We start from the raw sequence: 19,513 nt of genomic DNA, 5'->3' as shown, positions 1-19,513 counted from the left end.
GTAAGGCGTATCACTATCATTTGGATGCCTAAATATGCTGAGAAAAGGAGAAAAATGACCAAACACCGCCACATTGATACAGCTTTCCCCCTATTTGCTGGTCAGTGGTTGATGTAGACATAAATAAGCCCAGGAAGATTTGTACAGTTTTTCCACCAACCAAGTCGAACCTCTAGTTAAGTTTAGGCGAAAGAGTAGGTTTTACATACACGTAGCCTCAGGAGGCTTGATGAGGGCTCAGTAGAGGAATGAGAGTAGCCAACATTGAAATCGCAAATAGCCACACAGAAGCTCGGAAGTAATGGTGTCAACATAAAGGCAGGTCTCCGGCTTTCATTCAAACATCCCTTAGGACAAGTATTTACAAGGTAAAGGCTCGAGAAAGGAAAACACCAAGAGTCAGGGGGTGAAGGTGCAAAATATCCCGAATATGCCGGGGAATTCAACCCGATGGCCGAGATTCTCGCCAAGAACAACTAAACAAGTTTAAATATCGATTTGCAGCCCCCGAGGGAAGGTCTCGTACCAACCGGCGCACCGTGCACATGATCGGAAGCCGGGAATGGCGGGGCGCTTCCGGAGACGCTTCCGGAGGCGCTTCCGATCCTTCCGTCCTCCGCTCCGTTTCTTGCCTTGCCCCGACCTCAGAGGGCTGTGAGAAATTTGATTTCCACTCAAAAGCAATGGTCATCTTTTCCAATCCAATAGCACATAAAGAATCCACCAAAGGGATGGTGTGAGAGCTCAGAGTCATCAGGGGCTCCCAGCCCTGATGCTACCATCCCTGAATGAACGTGACGACCCATGACCAAGAACCATTATTCAACTCGATAGATGCATTCATATGATATTACTTCATCCTTTGATAACGTCGTTATGTAATAAGCTGCTGGTAGATGCGCCGGTACAAGGCTAGGATGACGAGCTTCACAACTTGTGAGCGGGCACTGTTGCAATGAGCAACTGAGAGATGTTGTCTGAACTTGGATCTTGGTGCCCCCTTTCCTCCATTACCTACTTACCTACCATTCTCATGCGTCCAAGATGGCGACTCGTAAGACGTTCAGGGGTGGGGGATTATCAAATCCCTCGACCGAGACCAAAACGAACCCCAGCTCGAGGAACGAGCTGTCCAGCCCAAATAACAAACTCTCAATGCCAGCTGGCTTCATTCTATCCGCTTGGACAAAACGAGTCAACCGGCAGACAACTTCGCGACCCGAGATTCGCGGCACTTGCGCGGATGCTGCCCAAGTGTCAAAGTTGATGCCTAGAGGGTCAGGGGTTGAGACAAGAAGTCTTTGCCTAGACAAGACCTTCCCCTTTGAAAACCTGTAAACACTTCCTCGGCAAACGATAAGAACCATGGTTGCAGATCCACGACCCTAAACCCACTGTCTCCAGAGGTTCCAAGAGCACTGGCCATGGATCGTCAGAGCCGGCATGGGGCCGCGTCCGTCGCGTCGTTGGTCTCGTCGGTCCGGCCTGTCGGTGGGGCGAAGCCGTGATCGTCAGCCAACTGCCGTATTGATATCCTGTCATCCTCGGCGGAACAGACGTTATGTCTCAACAGTTTCAAGTGATCGGCTGGCTCCCGTGCCGGTCGGTGCCAGCAGGCTGTTTTCTCCCCTTTCGAATATATGCAGCTTTGCCTGCTGGACGAACATGGGACCTCCTTGACCACCAACACCAGCGAGGGTCTAGACCATCCGGGCCGCGGCAACTCTATAGCGATTGGACTGGAAGAAGCCGTCTTGGCGCCGAATATGCCGCATCGTGAGCCTCTTCTTCTTGTCAAGTCTATAGAAGACTCAGATATTGTTCACATGCGGAGAGAACATCGACGCTTTGACACCGGAGACCCTAGCCTACTCGTTAGCATGCCTTCCTTGTTAAGCACGACATCAACCTTCAGCCGCGGTCGATCCACTATGTAAATGTAGGTGATTCATCCTCTGGAGTTGCTGTTGGACCAGCGGCTGCAGAGCCGTTATCTAGCCATCTGTCTAGTGAAACGGCTGCTCCACGAATCAGATGATAGCATTCTTGGTAAACGCGGCACCTGGAGATGGCATTTGGGATTCTTATCCTAGGATGGCTGTCCTTCTTGTCATGGCTCCAGCTAGAGACACCCAGACTGACTCGGCTGCAGCATCCACCTGGCCGTTTCGGGGCCGACCAAGCTATTCGTCGAACCATCCTGACACAGCCGGAGTCCAAATTTGGATTCTCCTCATATTGCCTAATCAAGCAAACAACGCAAGGATGTAGAACAGAGCAGTGTCAAGGCCCCAGAGTGCAGAGCCTTGTCGTCAACAGAAGCCTGGAACACTGAGACACGGCAGAGAACCCCCGGGTTTGCCTCATCGAATAGCAAAAGAGCTGTCTCGACCCCTTGATGTGAAAAAGAACCGACTTGATAAGTCGACGCAAACCGACCCCCACGTCACATTGGAAATGATCACATGCGCAGACTGGGTCATCGACTAGCTTCTGAGGATATGGATATCCGGCCGAGTCCCGCCTTGTGGGTTTGACAAGGGCGGCGGCGGGTAGATCATTGAACCAGCCGAGGAGAGGCATAGAGGCATTTGGTCGACAATTGGCGCAATCTGGACCGCGCCAGTGGGATCGAGTTTCTCCCTCGACCTGCCCCCGATGAATGCCTTCCCCCCTCCGGATGACCAGATTGGTGCTAGGTGAGCAAGGGACGTCCATCAGCCATTGCAAAGGTCTCAGGAGACGTTGCTGTACCCGCAACGGCGCTTGAGCTAACATGGTGGATGGCGATCAGATATCAAACCCTATTGAAAGAGCAATGTCGTACCATTTCTCTCGATCCATCTCATCCATCTCAGAGCAGAGGGAGGTACTGTAAGCATGTGCAACCGCACCAGAGTCCCCTCACACCTGAAGGGAAAAATTCTGAAAGGGTGTGGTGTCAGGGAGTAGAGCAAACGAGATGACAGGTGCCATTGCACAAGAGTGGGCGCAGTTGCAAAGCAATCACCAGCCCGTCGAAACTCTGCTGTGAGGGGACGTTCGTTGCCACGCCAATCCCCAGTCAGGAGAGACGCGATGACCAACCACCCTCCTCCAGGAACGTCCCAAACTGTGGTTGGAATAGCACGCCCAGAGTGCGAGGTCCACAGCTAAATTTCCTTGAACGCGAGATCCGTGCGCGAGGCGAATGTGGCTCACTCGTTGTCTGCCTTGTCTTGTTTCCTCTCCCCTCGCGCTTGCAGACCGTCGCACTTTGGATAGCCCCAAAGCTTCCCCGACACGCGAACGGTCTCGACGCAGAGGCCGTACAGCCCGGCCATCCAAGGCAGGAAGGGAGGCCTTGTGTTACCTGGCAAAGTTCCTGAGCTTCAGCTATGGCTGATTTTGCTCGCGAGACGAGGTACAGTCCAGTACAGTACAGTACAGTACAGTACACTCTCAGCCCAAAGACGCCCGCGCCAAGGCGGAAACGGCCGTGTGCCTGGCGTAAGCAACCGACCGTGTTGAAGAGCGACCTGCCTGCCTCCAACAATGCAATGGCACTTTGTGCATCGATAAACAAAGACACAGAGTTGTCGATATTTCTTCATCCTCGCTCGACTGAGTCGTCAGGGCCGTGACCCGGCCGGATGAGTCGGAGACTCGGACCCGTCGGACTGACCAGGCCAGCCCTATGAAAAACGCCATAAGGGACCGTCGATTTGAAACGGGGATACGAAGTGCCTTGGCTTCGGGCCTACTGAGGTGTGCCCCTGGAGAGGACGCCGGCAAATTGGAGGCGCCATCAAGGGTCGGTTTCATGTCCAAGATAGCCACGCAGCGTGGTGTCACGGACGTCGCAGTGCACAGGCCTGCACTGCCCTGCAGGGTGAATCTCAGGCCCTCTCATCAACTCAATTGTCGACACCCCAGATCAGAATCTTCAAGGTTTGCGCTTGAGACCGTTGACTCTTGTTTTCCGATGCATCGCGGATCATTTCCCCGTCAAACCTATCCTGGTTCGACGTTGCATTGCGAAGCGGGGTCATGCGAGCTGACGACCTACAGTACTGTACACGGACGGATCACCAACGAGCCAGAGGCACCGTTTTGCTCTACATTCGCAGTAGAGTTTTGCTCTATTGTGGCCGCCCTGGACGGTAGAGGAAAGGCCATCTCTGGCTCTCCCAGCCCAGACCTTTCATCATCCATCAGGTCCAAGGGCCAATCAGAGAGCTCGGAGCTAGTGTGTAGGCTTCCCTCCATCGGCGCCCTCCGATAGGGTCCAGCAGAGCAAATGTTGGCGTCCTTGGTAAGAAACGGACTGCCTGGACAGCTGGTCCGGCCGGAATCTCCAACGTCGCCATCTGTTCCCCAATGAGGATCAGTGCGGGCGCCAGTCGATCCGGGAACAGAGGTGGAGCTGCTGAGGCTTGGGTCCAAGATAATTGCGTCCATCTCCCGAAGGTGCTGTAGCATTGTAAGCAGAGCCTGCAGGCGGCTGTATGTATGTAAGCTTGGGGAACGATCGGCTGCTGAGGAGAGCTTCAGTTCTCTAAGCGAGCCAAAGCTTGAGCGTTGCACCCATCCCCTCTTGGACGCAGTCAGACAGACATCCGGTCTGTGGCGACCTGAAATCCGCCGTCATCCAGAACCAACAAGGAATTGTTTGCTTTTCGCTTTTCTCGCTGCCATCAGCCGCTCTGTCGCCCTGCCCCTGCAGGGTCCTACCACCGCCCAGGTACCCAGAGTCCGAGACCCAGCCCGCACAAACAGCACGTTATCTGCCAGGCTTGCATCTGCCTCTTGGACTTGGAAAGCCCTGCAACGCCCTGTGGGTATTCGGACTCAAGCTCCGGAGGTTTTGGTTGTTGAGTTTTGGAGGCAACAAGGTAGGCAGTGGAGGCAAAACGGCCGCCCGGTACCAGGGACTCGGCAAACCTTGAACTCGAAGGGTCAAGGTCGAGACCAGAATGCGCCAAAAGCCATCGGCGATCATCTAGGAGCCTCAAGATGTGACCCAAAAGCCACTGGCTGGGGGTGGTCTTGCCGTATTGGACGACGGAGATGCGCCGTGGTTGAGCTGGAAGCCACTAACTGCTGCTCCTGGGCCTGAGCAGCCCTCAGCCATCCATTCCATGTCGTACCCTGGGCCGTAAATCATGGATCAGTCAGTTATCAACTTCTGCAGCATGAACCCTTGAAGATGCACTCGTCCCAATCAACAGACGGCACTTGCTTTTGTGCTGGGTTGAGCTGCGATGGTACAGCGCGGCTGGCTGAGCATCCGGTCCGTGACATCATCCTGGAGCTCTGCCGATGAGATAAACGGTCGACTGCTGAGGGAGCGAGGAACTTCCCTCTCATCATTGCCGTCTCTAGGGCCCAGGCCAATCCATGCACGTAGCACGTACTTGGGCCACACCTCTCGACGTGTTTAAAACCATGCGAACGGGCGTTAACCTCAAGTTGATGTGCCTTGGTGCCTTGGATGCATCGCATGGAGCTCATCCCAACCGTCAGAAAGCCTCAGAACGCCTGCTGATCTTCCTGTCCACCAAGTTGTGCGCCGCTCGCCAGCCAGCCAGCTGTCGTCAAGATGCTAGCACCGGATGGGGATTCGAGCAGCCGATGAGTTCCTGATCAACTGGGTCAAAGCTTAGTTCCTAGTTTAGCTCCATTGCCCGTCCAACTCGGATGCAAGCAGAGATGGGCCGGGCCCTCCCAGCCCTGGGGCCCCAGGCGCTCCGTTCATCTCCAAGAGCCAAGCTTTGTTCCCGATGGACCCTATCCCGCAGATGGTTGAAATCTTCGGCCGAGTAGTGGTGGTCGGGCTCTGGGCCGCTTGGGCTCGGCCGTCGTCGGCTTCCCGCGAAACGCAACCGTCGCCGTCACATTGAATGGCGATTGATCGATTGGGTGACAATTGATGGCCCCCTCGATTGCGACGAGCTTGCTTTGAGATCGATCATACCCCGTTGTCACGGTTGCGATGCCGAAGTCGCCGTTCGCCGACCTCGAACCCAAAGAAACTCTCGGAACTCACCGTGCCCTGTCCAATCTGTCTGTGCCACACCGGCTGCAACCAGAAATGTTGCCACGTTGAGGGCTGGGTTTGAACGTTTTCTCTGAGACATTCTCGGCGGGTTGTCAAGCCCCAGAAGGCGCACATCAGCGTGGCTCTCTGCTCTGACGAGGTCAAGGCTATTGGGACTTGGCCAAATCTCGTCCTCGTCTTGGGATGTGGCAGCATTCATTTTCCAGGAGTAAGAGAATCCAAACGCCACCGTCCCTGCTTCAAGGTACGGCACCCATTGGATGCCAAAGGTGCCCATGAAATTTCGCTCGAGTTGCCGTATCAGAACCATGGCGGATGCGGGGGTCCCTCCGGAGTCTGAGCCCAGGGCATTTGATGCACTCCTCTCTTGCCCGCCCTAGTGCAGCTTGTGTCCGAGGATAATTGCTGAACACGCCATATACCGTTTTGGCAACGGATGCATTCTCCTCCCCCAGCAAGCGACCTGCTAGCAGACCTGCAAGATGATAGTGGCCTGGCACTGGACGTGGGCTAAGGCAGCGTCCGAGAGGAGCCCGGCCCAATCAAGGACACTGCATCTGAGAGCCCAAGACTGAGGGGCTTGCTGCTGACCCTGTCATCTTGCAGAGACTGTGGCGGGCGGCATCTGAGAATCTCTCGCTCCCCTCTCGCTCTGATCGGGAAAGTCTATTTTCCCCTCACGGCCTAGCCTCTGATTTGCGCTGTCTCCGCTTCCTAGAGCCCGGCCAAGCTTTTGGCTACTGAGCCCAATGGTCGCATTCCGGCGAGGTCTGGTCCTTGGGTGGCTGTCTGGTGAGGGGAGCTGCCATACGTATTTGATCGACCCGTGCCCTCAATCAATGTTGTGCTCGTGTTCCTGAATTGCCATTGTCAACATTGACTCCTCGTTGAGAGGTACTGCTCGCTCCAGGTCTAGCTCCAGCTTATCAGCTTGGTTCCGTTCATCTGTCCATATATCAGCCAACCTCCCCTCTCACTTCTTTGCCCACGCAACGCACCTAAGCTCTTGCTTCCCACTCTACCGCCCTGCAATCACCACGCCTTCGTATATATCCTCTCTTCATATCAGAAGCTCACCACGTCAACTGTTCCCACATCAGCAAAGCTTCTCAACCATTGTCCAGGCACTTTACCGTGGTCAGAGGGCCTGAAAACTCACCCCTGTAAAGGATCAAGCAGAGCTATTGGGCCGCTCATACGACAGGTCCTTCGATGGCTGCTTTTGTTCACTCCTATCCCCACGCAATGGACTTTGCATTTGGGTCGTCCATGGGTGCTATGGCCACGACGCCTTCCCCAGGATATATGATGACTCCATCTCCATACTACACCAGAACACCCTCGCCCACCGACCGCAGCAACATGGTGTACCAGCCACTCCCCAGTCAGGCACCCGATGCATCCTTCTTCGAGGAAGCAATCGGAGGCTCTCCAATGCCCCAGGACATCCCTTTTGGCATCATCCAAGGGCCGTCCCAGTATAGCACCGCACCAAAAATTCCCGATTCTCCACAAAGGATAATGCCAACCGTTGAGGCTGACACGAAACCCAATCGCCGGACCCGGAATCGACGACAATCACAAGCAAGCTCGAGCATGTCGGAGGAGATGAGTGTCCCTGGTCTTTCCCCAGAGTCCCCGAAGCAGAAGAAGCGAGGTCGAAAACCCAAGAACGAACCAAAGGAGCCAGGTAAAGGGCGCCGGAAAGTGGAACTGGATGAGGATGATCTTCCCAAGGACCCACGACGTCGACGCATTCTCGAACGCAATAGGATTGCTGCCACCAAGTGTCGCCTAAGGAAACGGGATGAAGCATCAGCTCTTGCCTCCAGAGAGCAAGCCATGGAAGACCAAAATCGCTACCTCTCTTCATGCTTCGACACGTTGACTGCTGAGATCTATCATCTCAAGACCCAGCTTTTGCAACACACTGATTGCAATTGTGTCCTCATCCAGAAGTACATTGCCAACGAAGCAAAGAAGACCGTCGACGGCCTGCTCTCTTGTTCTCAGGCATTCCAGATGGACAATGACTCCATGAGCCCATACCGTCGAGGTTCAAGCAATAGCGGCACCAGCCCCACAGAGTCTTTGGGAGTGCCTACACCCGAGTTTGAAGGTGTTTCGCCAACTTGGTCACATCCCTTCCAGCAAGCCCCAGCATCATCTGAAGTCGGCGAGGACATGTTTGACATGGCCATTGACCAGTACAACAAGGGCACGATGGCCATGCATGGTCAGCCCATCTCCAACCTTCCTCTACCTAATTCTGAGTCGGAGATGTTTGTTGGCATGGGGCCTCAACCCCAACATGTGGATGGGATAAACTGGGACTCTTCTTGGGGTTTTCGATAACAGCGATAACCAGTTGAGTCGTGATATACGAGCGACAGCGCAATATTGATGGCATGCCTGATTCGGTTGCAAATACCTCATCTGTACATGGAGGTTGCTTGAGTAATGTCCACGCCGGGCAGCCATGGTCCTAGGAGTTTAGCGAGCTTTGTGGTTGATCCAGATTTTAGCCAGCTGGGTTTCGTGTTCTTTGGGAAAATAAAAGCTCCATAGAGCAGTGTCATATTCGATCATCCGTCCCAATTTGCATGCTGCCGTCTAATCTCTGGTTGATATCCTTGATACACAGAGTTGTCTCGGGATAAATTGACGTCCGTAAATTGTGAGGCCATCCAGACGTCCGTGGCTGCCCATGTCTCTCGTGTATGAGCAATAAACTTCTCTATATGGAAGCGGTGTATAGTTGATCTAACGCATTCGACGCTCGGGAGATCCGCCCTGCCACCGTGGTTGCTGCATTAGCATCGACCCACCTCCAGATCTTGACATGATCCATTCTCGGTTTGTATAATAAGGCAATGGCCACAGCACGTGGTGTACGCTACAAGGCAGCATGGAAAAGCAGCCTTGGTGTTGAAATTCGAACACTGTTCGTATCAGTCGGACGAGACTGGAGCTGCCGATTCAAGTGTTGTATGGGTTTTCTAGAGTCGACTAGAATTGTTTGAGAACTTCTAACAGACAGGGCAACTGAAGGGGAATTAATTGCCATGCCCAAGAGGAAGGTGGATCGTTGTATCTGTCACCCACCCAGATCGTAGAGTGTGGGGGTGAACCCAGATCTCGTTCCTCCCCTGCAGCTGATTGAACGGCTGCAAGGGAACGCGCCCAACACGGCGATGGCCAATATTGGGACCCCGGACTTGGCGGTTCGACATCGTCGACCTGACCGCTCAGGTTCTCGCTTCGGGGTGCGATGCAAGACGCGCCCAACAAAGAGCTTGGGTGGAGGAGGGAAATGAGATGGATGCAGATGCGAAAGTCGGTGAAAGCAAACGAAGCAAGTTGCGATGGGTCCCATGGATTTCGACGCCCTTGACTCGCAGGGCTAAAGGTCGCGTGGGCACGTGCAGACGTCAAACACCAAGCCCAAGTTATCATCTGGTCCAGTAGCCAGCTAGCGTGGAAGAACTTCGCAGGGTGATGCATCAGATGTGCAGGCCGTTGTCAAGACTGGTGTCTGTAAGGAGGCGTTGGCTTGGACGTTGAACTGGCCAACGGCGCAGATATTGGGATGCCGGGAAGGATGTCATGACGAATAAACAGCCACCGTTAAACCTTGTTGTCGATTTGCTCTGGCGGCTCAGCCTGAGCTGTTCTGCATGTTTCGTTGCTTCTTTTGGCCGCGTCTTTGCTTCTTCCTGAATACAGCTGTGCGGCCGTTGCATGGTTGAGCCGTGCAGTACCTGAAGCCGGTCGACGTATCACAAGCTGCTCTCCTGTTGAGTGGCACGGTTTAATCCAAGGCCTGGATGTTGAGAGTGGCGTGCCAAATTGAGGCCGACCGTCATCGGCCGGTAATGGTAAGCCCGAATTAGAGAAGCCCAAAGGCGGGAGAGCGGGACACGGGAGCACGCGAGCCTAGACCATGGTAAGATTTTGCAGTTCGAGGCGGCAAGAGGGAAGAACACTGACCGGACAAGGAAATCGTGCGTTTTAATCTGGGTTTCGGAACGGCTCATTCGAGCCCACCTGGGGTGAACTGCCTGCAGATGGGACTGGAATCCCACGTCGGTAATGGTGACGGCATCCCTGGGACATGGACATTGACTCTGACAAAGAGCCAGGGGTGTCGCGAGGCGATCCAAGTCACTGGAAGTCGGTTAACGCCAATCAGCCTCTGCGAGGCGCGTGAGACGGTGGCCAGACTTGAGTGGGTACAGGCAAGAATGGCTTCGTAAACGACGACCCTTGTCACGAGTTAGGGAAATATTCCCCCTCGGTCCACGCGTCCTGAATCGTATTTCAAGCTGATGGTTTCCGCAAACGTAGACTTGTAATCATCGTTATTCGTGAGTGGAAGACTTTTGGGCGATCAACCGTGTCCCAATTGAAGCTGCCCCTGCTTGATCGTTTCGGAGTTGGCGGAGCCACGCGAACAGGCATCATCCATCACTCACTCCATCTCCCTGCGTACCTGCATTCGAGCCGCGCGAAACAAACAAACGGAGTCTCTCATGTGAGAAAGCGCATGGGGATCCCAACGTTTGACCGGTAAAATTGCGAAGTGACGCTCGTTTTTGCTTTGCCGTTGGTTGCACAAGGAATTGGCCAGGGCAAAGAATTTGACCGAGCGGCGAGAATTGGAAGGGAGGATCTATCAAACGCGCCATCAACCGACGAATCGACCATCGGCCATCGGCAACTCCTCCACTCGAGCCAATTCGACGCGTGGAAGGCCTCAAAGAGCGGTGGTTCCGGAAGGCATCGTGCTTGAAGGGATTGGACGAATCCCGATCGGGATTGGGCAGTCGCTGAGTGAGAAGACTTTTCACTCTCACAGCTGACGATCTACAGCTGGAAAGAGTGTCCCGTGAGTAACCTCAACATCGCACCTTCCCTCGAATCAACCAACCCAAAACAGCAGCCGCGACACAGCATCCGCTGTGAAGGAAGAGGCAGCGAGAGTGTGCAGGCGAGACCCTGTTGGTCACGTTCCACCGCGTCCTGTGATCGCGATTCCTTCAACTTGCACCCTTCGATTGGTCTCTCGGATCATCCTTCATCGGAGCCAGACTTGAGCTTCAAGTCGATTTCCGCCATCGACGCCGCGTATCGGATCACGACCGGCTAGCGGGACGCTCATTTGAACAGGCCAAAGGCCGTCCCTTTTCCCACTCTCCTCTTTCTGCAGGACCCCTCACGCCAGTCGTCGATACCTTTTTCACCCGTCATCCTGACAAACCAGTCGTCGTTCAACTATCTCGTCTCTTGGTTGAATTACTGCCCTTCTTTCCAAGGAAATTATCACAGGCGCGATAGGGATAGCTGTACTCCCCTGACCGGCCCAGCTGGTCGATCAAGCCTCCATCACGATGACAGCCGTCTCACCGGCAGAGACCGCATTAGTGGTCCTGTACTACATATATCCGGCCACTGTTTTCCTCTACTTCATCGTCTCCTCCCTTGTTTCGGCTTGCACAGTGGCCGCCTCCAAGAAGAGCGAAAATGACAAGCAGAACCGCCCCAGCCGCACGACTACTCTGATGCTTTCTCTCCTCTGCATCTTGACGTTCGTTGCTCAGCTAGCCGTGGTTGGTACTGAGGGATTCCTGGCGCGAGAGTGGCCTACTCAGGACCACATCATCATCGGACACTTGTCTTGCATTCTGGTCTTTGGCATTCATCTCAGCCGTTGCCTTGACCTTGAAGATGACCCATCATACCCTTTTGTCGGCTCCTGGCTGCTCGGTCTCGTCTTTGATGTCATCATCCTCGCTTTGTCGGCAGGCCTAGGAGTGTTGCTCCAGCCCAACGTTTTCAGCATTATTGATACAGCTGTGGTTGCTCTGCGCTGCCTCTCGTTTCTCTTGTTGGTGGCTCTTTTCACTCTAAGTCCCTCACTCAAGCCAAGCTCGGATGAGGAGCGGCAACCCCTCCTCCCCAAGGACACGACAACCTCACCTAGCAGCCCCACTGGCCTGTCTCAACATAGCCAGGAGTCCGGGTACGGATCAACGCTCCAAGCTGAAGAGGAAGACACCGAGGAGACTCCTGAGTATAACTGGGAGCGACGTGAGAGGGAGGCCAAGGAAGCTATGAAGAAGCGGCTCGAAGAGGGTGGTAATTGGTTTGAGTACGCCAAAGGATTCAAGGTATGACATGCCCCGACCCTTGCTTCGACTCCATTGACACCGAACTTGTGACTGACTTATTCTTAGATCCTCTTTCCATACGTTTGGCCTGTTGGCAATATCGGTCTTCAGCTCCGTGCCGCGGCAGTTTGCCTGTGCTTGTTTGGCTCAAATGCACTTCATTTGCTCATTCCTCGCCAGACAGGTATCATCATGGACAGTTTGAGCGGATCTGACCAAACTAACCCTTGGCTCGCCGTCATCATCTTTGCTGCTCTCCGCTTGGCCGCCTCTGAATCGGGTATCGAGCTTGTTCGTCAATGGCTCTGGGTCCCCGTCAAGTACTACTCGCATGACGCCCTGACGCGAGCTGCTTACTCGCACATGATGCATCTTTCAGCCGATTTTCACGACTCCAAGAGCTCTTCGGACATGATGATGGCCATCTATGGAGGCAGCGCAGTTTCCAACGTGATCGAAAACGTCCTGCTCTACGCTGTTCCCATGCTCATCGACATGGGTGTGGCCGTCGTCTATCTTTCCATCACCTTTGGACCCTACGAAGGACTGATTACTATGGCAACAGGAGTCTTTTTCTTACTCATCGCCAGCAGACTCGTTGCCAACTCCAAGGCGGCAAGTCGCAATCGTGTCAATGCGTTGTACGAGGAACACTATGTTCGACAGTCAGGCTTCCTTGGATGGCAAACCGTCAGTGCCTTCAACCAGATTGGCTATGAAGACAACCGACACGCCAATGCAGTCACCAACCGCTGGCTTAGGGAGCAGCAATACGTCCTTGGGTGGTACATCTCTATCGGATTTCAGACCTTGGTGCTTACATCCGGTCTTTTGGCGAGCGCCTTCTTGGCCGTCTACCGCATCAGGGCTGGACACGCAACCCCCGGTCAATTTGCTATGCTTCTCATGTACTGGGCTCAGCTGACATCTCCTCTTCAATTCTTTGCCAAGTTGGGTAAGAATGTCAGTGACGACTTCATCGATGCTGAACGGTTGCTTGACATTATGAGAACCCAGCCATCTGTTGAGAACCAGAAGGGAGCTCGACCGTTGAAGTTTGTTGCTGGTGAGGTCGAGTTTGACAAGGTTTGCTTCAGCTACGACAAAAAGAAGGGCATCATCAAAGATGTGAGCTTCCATGTTCCGGCTGGACAAACGGTTGCATTTGTTGGAGCCACTGGAGCAGGCAAATCCACCCTGATCAAACTTTTGGACCGGTTTTACGACGTTGGCGAGGGATCTATCCGTATTGACGGACAGGACATCCGAGACGTTGATTTGTTCAGGTAAGGAAGCGTGTGGTCTCTACTCGCCATGTTACCTTGCTAACACATGACAGTCTTCGTGATCGAATTGGAGTTGTGCCCCAGAACCCGATTCTGTTTGATGACACGATTATGAACAACGTTCGGTACGGAAGAATCACCGCGAGCGATGAGGAAGTGTTTGAAGCATGCCAAGCAGCGTGCATTCATGATAAGATCAAGGGCTTTACCCATGGTGCGTTGTTCTTCACGGGTCTGAAGAGCGTTGCTAATGCGAAATAGGCTACAAGACACGAGTCGGAGAACGAGGCGTGTAAGTAGTCGGAGAACTAGGTATATGATCGCTCGCTCACATTCACAGTAAACTCTCTGGAGGCGAGCTTCAGCGCATTGCAATTGCCCGAGCAATGCTGAAGAAGCCAGACATCGTTTTGTTGGATGAGGCTACCAGTGCAGTTGACACAGACACTGAGCAGCAGATCCAGGTATCTTTCAAGAGATTATGCCAAGGACGGACTACTTTCATTGTTGCGTAAGTACTCTCAGGCGTATTTTGGTAGCCTATTCTAACCATGATAGCCATCGCCTATCAACCATCATGAACGCGGACCGTATCATCGTCGTCGAAAACGGCGAGATCCTTGAGCAGGGCAACCATGATGAATTGATTGTAGCTGGTGGAAGATACGCAGACCTCTGGTCGAAGCAGGTCTTTGTCCGATCGAATGAAGAAGACAAGAACAACTCGGCTGGTCAAGCAGGATTTGTTAACGACCTGTCCTCGGAGCAGACCAGAACAGAACTGTCAAAGGTCAACAAGCCCGCGCCCACGGCCAACGGAGGAGCAGACTCATCGAAGCCAGAAGCCAGTGGAGAGGAACTAACATCAACCCCCAAGCGCAAGCAAGAGGTAGAGTCAGCCGAAGCAAAGTAGCCTTTGGCGATTCTAACCTCTACTTGTAGGGAACCCGGTTGAATCCTGTTGCCGCCACGTTTACGCCACGGACGCTCGCCAAGGCCAGACAAACTTTCGCAACTGAGACATCCGAGGAATCCGAGGTTTCCGGGGCGCAGAGTGAAACGATGGGCACGAGCCTACAGACCAGCCGTCAATGGTCTGATGAGGTTGCTGAACAAGATGAAGCCAGAACGAAGACCGCGGGCTCTGACCAACTCTAGGAGGGTCAGCCTGTCAGTGATGGCGAAAAAGTCGGACTTCGAGCTGGATCCAGAGCGAAACGTCAGGCTTTCATCGCAGCTGTGGACCGTGCCCTGAAGAATCGTCCAGGCCATGCCGAAGCTGAGCATCAGAAGGCTGAGGTGGCGCCTGAAACCAGTGTAACCCAAGATGATGGCGTTCGTACCCCATCTTTTGAGCTCAAACTCCCATGCTACTCTCGACGGGTCCAGTCCAAGAGCGAGCCATCCCAAGTGTCACAAACATCGGAGGGTCAGCTGTCGGAGGGGAGTGATACAGAGGGAGCGGCCTTGGATCCTGTCTCAAAGGAACCAAGGTCTCCGGTCAGTGACTCCCGTCAACAAGATGTCCGTTTTCTAACAGGTCACAGGTCTATCGTCACGTCTCACTCCCTTCCATGAAGAGCGGTACAACGAGTGGCTCGCAAATTCCCAAGCCCATCGAACACAACAATGCATTGCCCTCGACCACGCAGAGAGGAGGCAACCAGACACCTACCATTGCTCACTCACCGGAGAAGCAACCTCGTGGTCAGAAAATGGAGCACCTGCGAAGCAGCAGCGCAACCTATATCCCAGCCAGCGCAGGAAGTTCCTCTCGCAAGGAGAATTCGGGTGTCAGAATCACGAGCGATAGCAGACCTGCCATGCCATCAGGCACTAATGCGCCCAACAGCAACGGCCCTTCGGGCGGCGGCAATGAACCCGCCGTATCCAGCCAACGTCGTGGTAACCGCGGGGGTCGACGAGGAAAAGGTTCCTGGTATCGCGGCCGGCGAGGTCGAGGAAGCTACCGGGGTGGTGCAGCTGGTACGCAAACAGGCTAGAGTATCACAAGCATGACTTGTGCATCGATATAGATCCCGGAAGACGATATTACTTACAATGTCAACGGATTACTGGCAGGAAAAGTTCAGAGGAAAAGCATCTCTCAAACAAACAGGACATGGTCGGCCAGGTCATGGATTTAATATGGCGTTATCGGCAATAGATAAAAGGCTCGAGGCAGGGTGACCGAGGTAATACTGGTGGTGGTTGTTAAACATATATTCTATTCAGGTGGCAGTGTGCGAGGCAAGGAACAGCATAGCATGCACACTTAAGGGCCATGAGGAGCTTTTGTAGTTTCTATTCAAAGCTCAAAAAAGAAGCACGCACATTGCTGCGTTGCCACGTTTATCAATGCGTCGTCTCGTCTCATCACGGTGTGTTGTTAACCCAGATCATCTAACGGCCATGGTATAATGATGTTGCCTCGTCTTCCACCTCCTTACTGTTGCGCACCGCCCTGTCCACCAGCACCACCAAAGGGGTTGCCTCCAGTACCAGGACCACCACCGCCCATCATAGATCGAGCCCTGGGAGTGCTGTTAGTTTTGTTATGAAGAGAAAGGAGACCAGGGACCAAGACTTACATCTCACCGATCTGAGGGTCAGACATCAGGCTGTTGAGATCGGGCATACCACCGCCGCTAGAGTAGCGATCGGCCATCTCGCGCAGACGAGGGTTACTCATGAGGTTGTTCATCAAGTCAGGGTTGCTCATGAGCTTCTGGGCCATGTTGGCAAACATGGGGTTGTTCATGATGCTGCCAAGGTCGGGCATGCCACCGCCGGCACCACCAGGGCCGCCAGCACCGCCAAACATGCTGGCGAGGTTGCCAAGGTCGGGCATACCGGGGTTGGCGTTGACATCGACGCCGACGCCGGGGGCGGCGCGGTTGAGTGAGTCCTCCTCGGCCTCCATCTCCTGGACACGGCGCTTGGCCGTCTCGTAGCCCTTCTTCATGGCATCGGAACCACCGTTGCCCTCGTGCTCAATGCCGCGGGCGTAGGCCTCCATGGCACCTCGAGCGTCACCGAGAGCGAAGCGGGCGAGGCCCAGGCGGGACCAGGCCTTTGTGTAGCCGGGGTCGATGCTGACAGCGGCCTCGGCGTCGGCGCGGGCGGAAGCGTGGTCCTTGTTGGCCGAGTGGGCAGCGGCGCGGTTGGAGAGGAAGACGGCGTTGACGGGGTTTAGGCCAAGAGCCTGGGTGTAGAGGTCGATGGCGAGGCCATAGTTCTTTTGGGCCATGGCGGCGTTGCCCTTTGACTTGAGAGCCTCGGACTCCTTCTTTTGCTCCTCGGTAGGCTCGGGGGCTGAAGGGGCGGAAGTAGAAGCGGCAGCGGCGGCGGGCTTGTCGGCGCGGGCCTTTTCAAAGACGGAGTAGATCTGGAGGAGGTTCTGGGATCCGACGGCGGCGGCGACGGCCGAGGTATCGGTGGGGTCGACCTTGAAGGACTCGGCGATGCAGTTGATGGCCACGTCGATCGAGTCCTTGTCGTCGGCGGTGAGGGTGCCGTCATTTGTCGAGGCCGAGAGGAAGTCGCAGATGGCGAGCGCGAGGCGCTGCTTGGAGGTGTGTGTGGACGCCTTGTGAAGAGTCAGCGATGCATCCTCAAGGCAAAAAGAGGAAGCTGAACATGTGCCCGTACCATGGCGAAAGAGAGAAGACCTGTCAACAGGTCGTAGAGGGAGATGGGCGATCTAGGTTAAACTGGGGGGAAAAAAGTCTACTGCTGAGATGTGATCCAAAAATCAAAAGGCCAAGAGGAAGAGGAGACGGAGACGGTGCAAAAAGGGCCCCGCGGCTGAGGCGTCGTGGAGTTTGGGCTGGAAGGTTCCACGTGGGGCAGGCGTCAAAATGTGGGGGACGGTCACCTCGGTGAGGAGGGATACGTATCTTGGAGGTGAGTAAAGCAGGGGGATCCCAACAACTAGGTACCAAACACCACAAGATGTACTGGATAGATTAAGAACCACATCAATAAGGGCCAGATAGAGGCGATTTGTTCAGTCGTAGTCTTTTCATCTGCAATATCCCTTCAACCCGCTGTCACCTGCAGGGACACCCAAAACTCCATCTAATGCATACAATCAATCATTCAAGTATACTGGGTATGTCGAATACTCTGTCAACAGGTCATCATCTCCCATTCCGCCTCCTCTCCCGGTCAACGTTCTTCACCCGTCGCTTTCCTATGGCAGCCACCTTGCGGTACTTGGTGTACAGCCTAAGAACATCCTTCATCACCACGTAGAGACATCCTCCTACCAGGCTCCGTCCCCATTGTTGTTGGAGCAGACCAGGTCGCCCTGTGCTTCCTTGCGGGGATGTTATGGTCCATGATTTGGGTAGTGCCAGGCGAAGCAGTTCGCCCATGGCGTAGGAGAGACCTGGGAGGATCAAGGCGCTGACTATCGCATTGGATACCCCTGAAAGAATTGTTCCCAGTCCAGGCCGACGAGCCGGTGGTGCTTGGGGAGCTTCATGCTCAATTCTTTCCGCGGGTTGATTGTCAACCGGGGGTGCAGGTGCGGGAGCAGCGACCACCGGAGCCGGGGCTGGAGCTGGGATTGGGACTCGTTGTGCTTCCTGCGCTGGACGTGGTGCGGGTTCGTCCTCGTCAAGTCGTGCGTTTCCATGTCTTTGGGCACGCTCATGCGCCCTCTCGGCCCAATCGTCTTCGTCCTCGTCCTCGTCCTCTTCGGGTGCATCCTGAATCTCCTCGATGACGAGTTCGAGAACCATCCCATCCTCACCATCACCACCGATTCTCACCTGTCCTCCAGCTCCAGCATCATTGTCTTGTTCGTCGTCGCCATCGTCCGCCTCCAAAGCCTCAATAAGACCATTGAGGAAACCCACGACGCCGCCCTCGCCGTTCCGTCGCTCGGCCTGACCATCGTTGGCGGGGGGCTCGTTCTGCCTAGGCTCGAGAGGGGGAAGACCCATGATTTGTCGGTTCAGGCTCACTTCGTAGGGAAAGGCAAACTCGCGCCAGGCGTTGAGGTATGCCGACCGGATATAGGGGAATACGGCCATGACCAGCTGGGGCGAGGGTGGCCAGGTAAAGAAGTCGTCCTCGTGCATTGCCTGGTATACACCGTACTATAGTTGAGTCGTTAGATGACGGCGCATTGCATATTATAGAAGCAAAGGTTACATACCGCAGACGCTGTAGATAAGAAGACCTTATTGCCAATCCATGGCATCAGCTGCCCAAGCAACAGAGCCGGACCAACGTTGGTCAGCACCAGCGCATTGCGCAACCTCTTGCCTCTGTTCAAAAAGACCCTCGATGCCTCTCCGTGAGTCCAGACCTCAGGACCCAGGATGAATTCGGTCAGAGCCTCGCGACCGGAGAAGCAATACAAGGCCAAGGCGCCATACATCTGCAGGCTAAACTGCACGCCCAGAGTAACAGAGCCGAGCAGCATAAAGGGACTCGCGCGGGTGAACTTGGAGGCGACGACATCGGTCAAGGCGACGACGGGATCCCAGGGCCCTTCGAGCTGGATGCGGTCTTTACATACGGGGCACTGGAGGGGTTTGTTGGATCGCTCGCAGTCGGTGACCCAAGAGAGCATGCAGTCCTGATGGGCCTCGAGGGTGCATCCGCAGGGGTCGACCCACGAACCCGGGGGGTCTTCAGGGTCTTGGTCGGTCAGGCAGATGAAGCATCGCCGCGGCGCATCGGTCGATCGGGGCGCGCCCGTGGAGGCGTTCTGAGGTTCGGCCGGCGGCATGGTCGGCGTTTGCGACCTCGGGGTCGCGTGCCGAGTGGGAGAGTCGGCGATGAATAGAGCAGAGTATAGGTTAGGAATGGAGCTTATTCTTAGAGCATAGTAGAATAAATGTGCGAGAGAAGAAGAACAAGAAGAAGAGCAAAAGGAAAGATGAGGAGGAGAAAGAGTCAGACCCAGTCAGCCTCGTCGGGTGCTGGAGCTGACGGTGGTGATATTGAGAGGTGACAAGGAAGCTGTGGCTCGGCACGCGGCGGTTGGTGGCTCGTGAGCT

The 19,513-nt window shown here is 54.7% G+C and overlaps 5 protein-coding genes across 5 annotated transcripts; 2 read left to right on the top strand and 3 right to left on the bottom strand.

Annotated features, from left to right (window-relative positions):
- Positions 1-3,896: 3,896 nt before the first annotated feature.
- NCS54_00788700 (Hypothetical protein) lies at positions 3,897-4,461 on the bottom strand (the record flags this gene model as incomplete). The annotated part of the gene is made up of 2 exons (XM_053153292.1): positions 3,897-4,052; positions 4,102-4,461. The coding sequence occupies 2 exons, from the start codon at positions 4,459-4,461 to the stop codon at positions 3,897-3,899; spliced, it is 516 nt and encodes a 171-aa protein (XP_053009267.1).
- Positions 4,462-7,252: 2,791 nt separating this feature from the next.
- On the top strand, positions 7,253-8,395 carry NCS54_00788600 (BZIP domain-containing protein; the record flags this gene model as incomplete). Its single annotated transcript, XM_053153291.1, has 1 exon — positions 7,253-8,395. One exon carries the CDS (start codon positions 7,253-7,255, stop codon positions 8,393-8,395), a length of 1,143 nt encoding a protein of 380 aa, XP_053009266.1.
- A 3,035-nt stretch (positions 8,396-11,430) lies between these two features.
- Positions 11,431-15,499, top strand: NCS54_00788500 (Hypothetical protein; the record flags this gene model as incomplete). Its single annotated transcript, XM_053153290.1, has 9 exons — positions 11,431-12,210; positions 12,277-13,496; positions 13,550-13,710; positions 13,758-13,788; positions 13,837-14,007; positions 14,055-14,385; positions 14,439-14,600; positions 14,655-14,996; positions 15,044-15,499. The coding sequence occupies 9 exons, from the start codon at positions 11,431-11,433 to the stop codon at positions 15,497-15,499; spliced, it is 3,654 nt and encodes a 1,217-aa protein (XP_053009265.1).
- A 443-nt stretch (positions 15,500-15,942) lies between these two features.
- NCS54_00788400 (SGTA-dimer domain-containing protein) lies at positions 15,943-17,150 on the bottom strand (the record flags this gene model as incomplete). The annotated part of the gene is made up of 3 exons (XM_053153289.1): positions 15,943-16,030; positions 16,088-17,085; positions 17,148-17,150. The coding sequence occupies 3 exons, from the start codon at positions 17,148-17,150 to the stop codon at positions 15,943-15,945; spliced, it is 1,089 nt and encodes a 362-aa protein (XP_053009264.1).
- Positions 17,151-17,638: 488 nt separating this feature from the next.
- On the bottom strand, positions 17,639-19,242 carry NCS54_00788300 (Hypothetical protein; the record flags this gene model as incomplete). The annotated part of the gene is made up of 2 exons (XM_053153288.1): positions 17,639-18,604; positions 18,664-19,242. 2 exons carry the CDS (start codon positions 19,240-19,242, stop codon positions 17,639-17,641), a joined length of 1,545 nt encoding a protein of 514 aa, XP_053009263.1.
- Positions 19,243-19,513: the final 271 nt, after the last annotated feature.

The sequence above is a fragment of the Fusarium falciforme genome, chromosome 6 (genome assembly GCF_026873545.1).
Source record: "Fusarium falciforme chromosome 6, complete sequence".
Taxonomy (NCBI): domain Eukaryota; kingdom Fungi; phylum Ascomycota; class Sordariomycetes; order Hypocreales; family Nectriaceae; genus Fusarium; species Fusarium falciforme.
The sequence above is the reverse complement of the archived record's forward strand: the minus strand, read 5'-3'. Positions and strand labels throughout refer to the sequence as shown.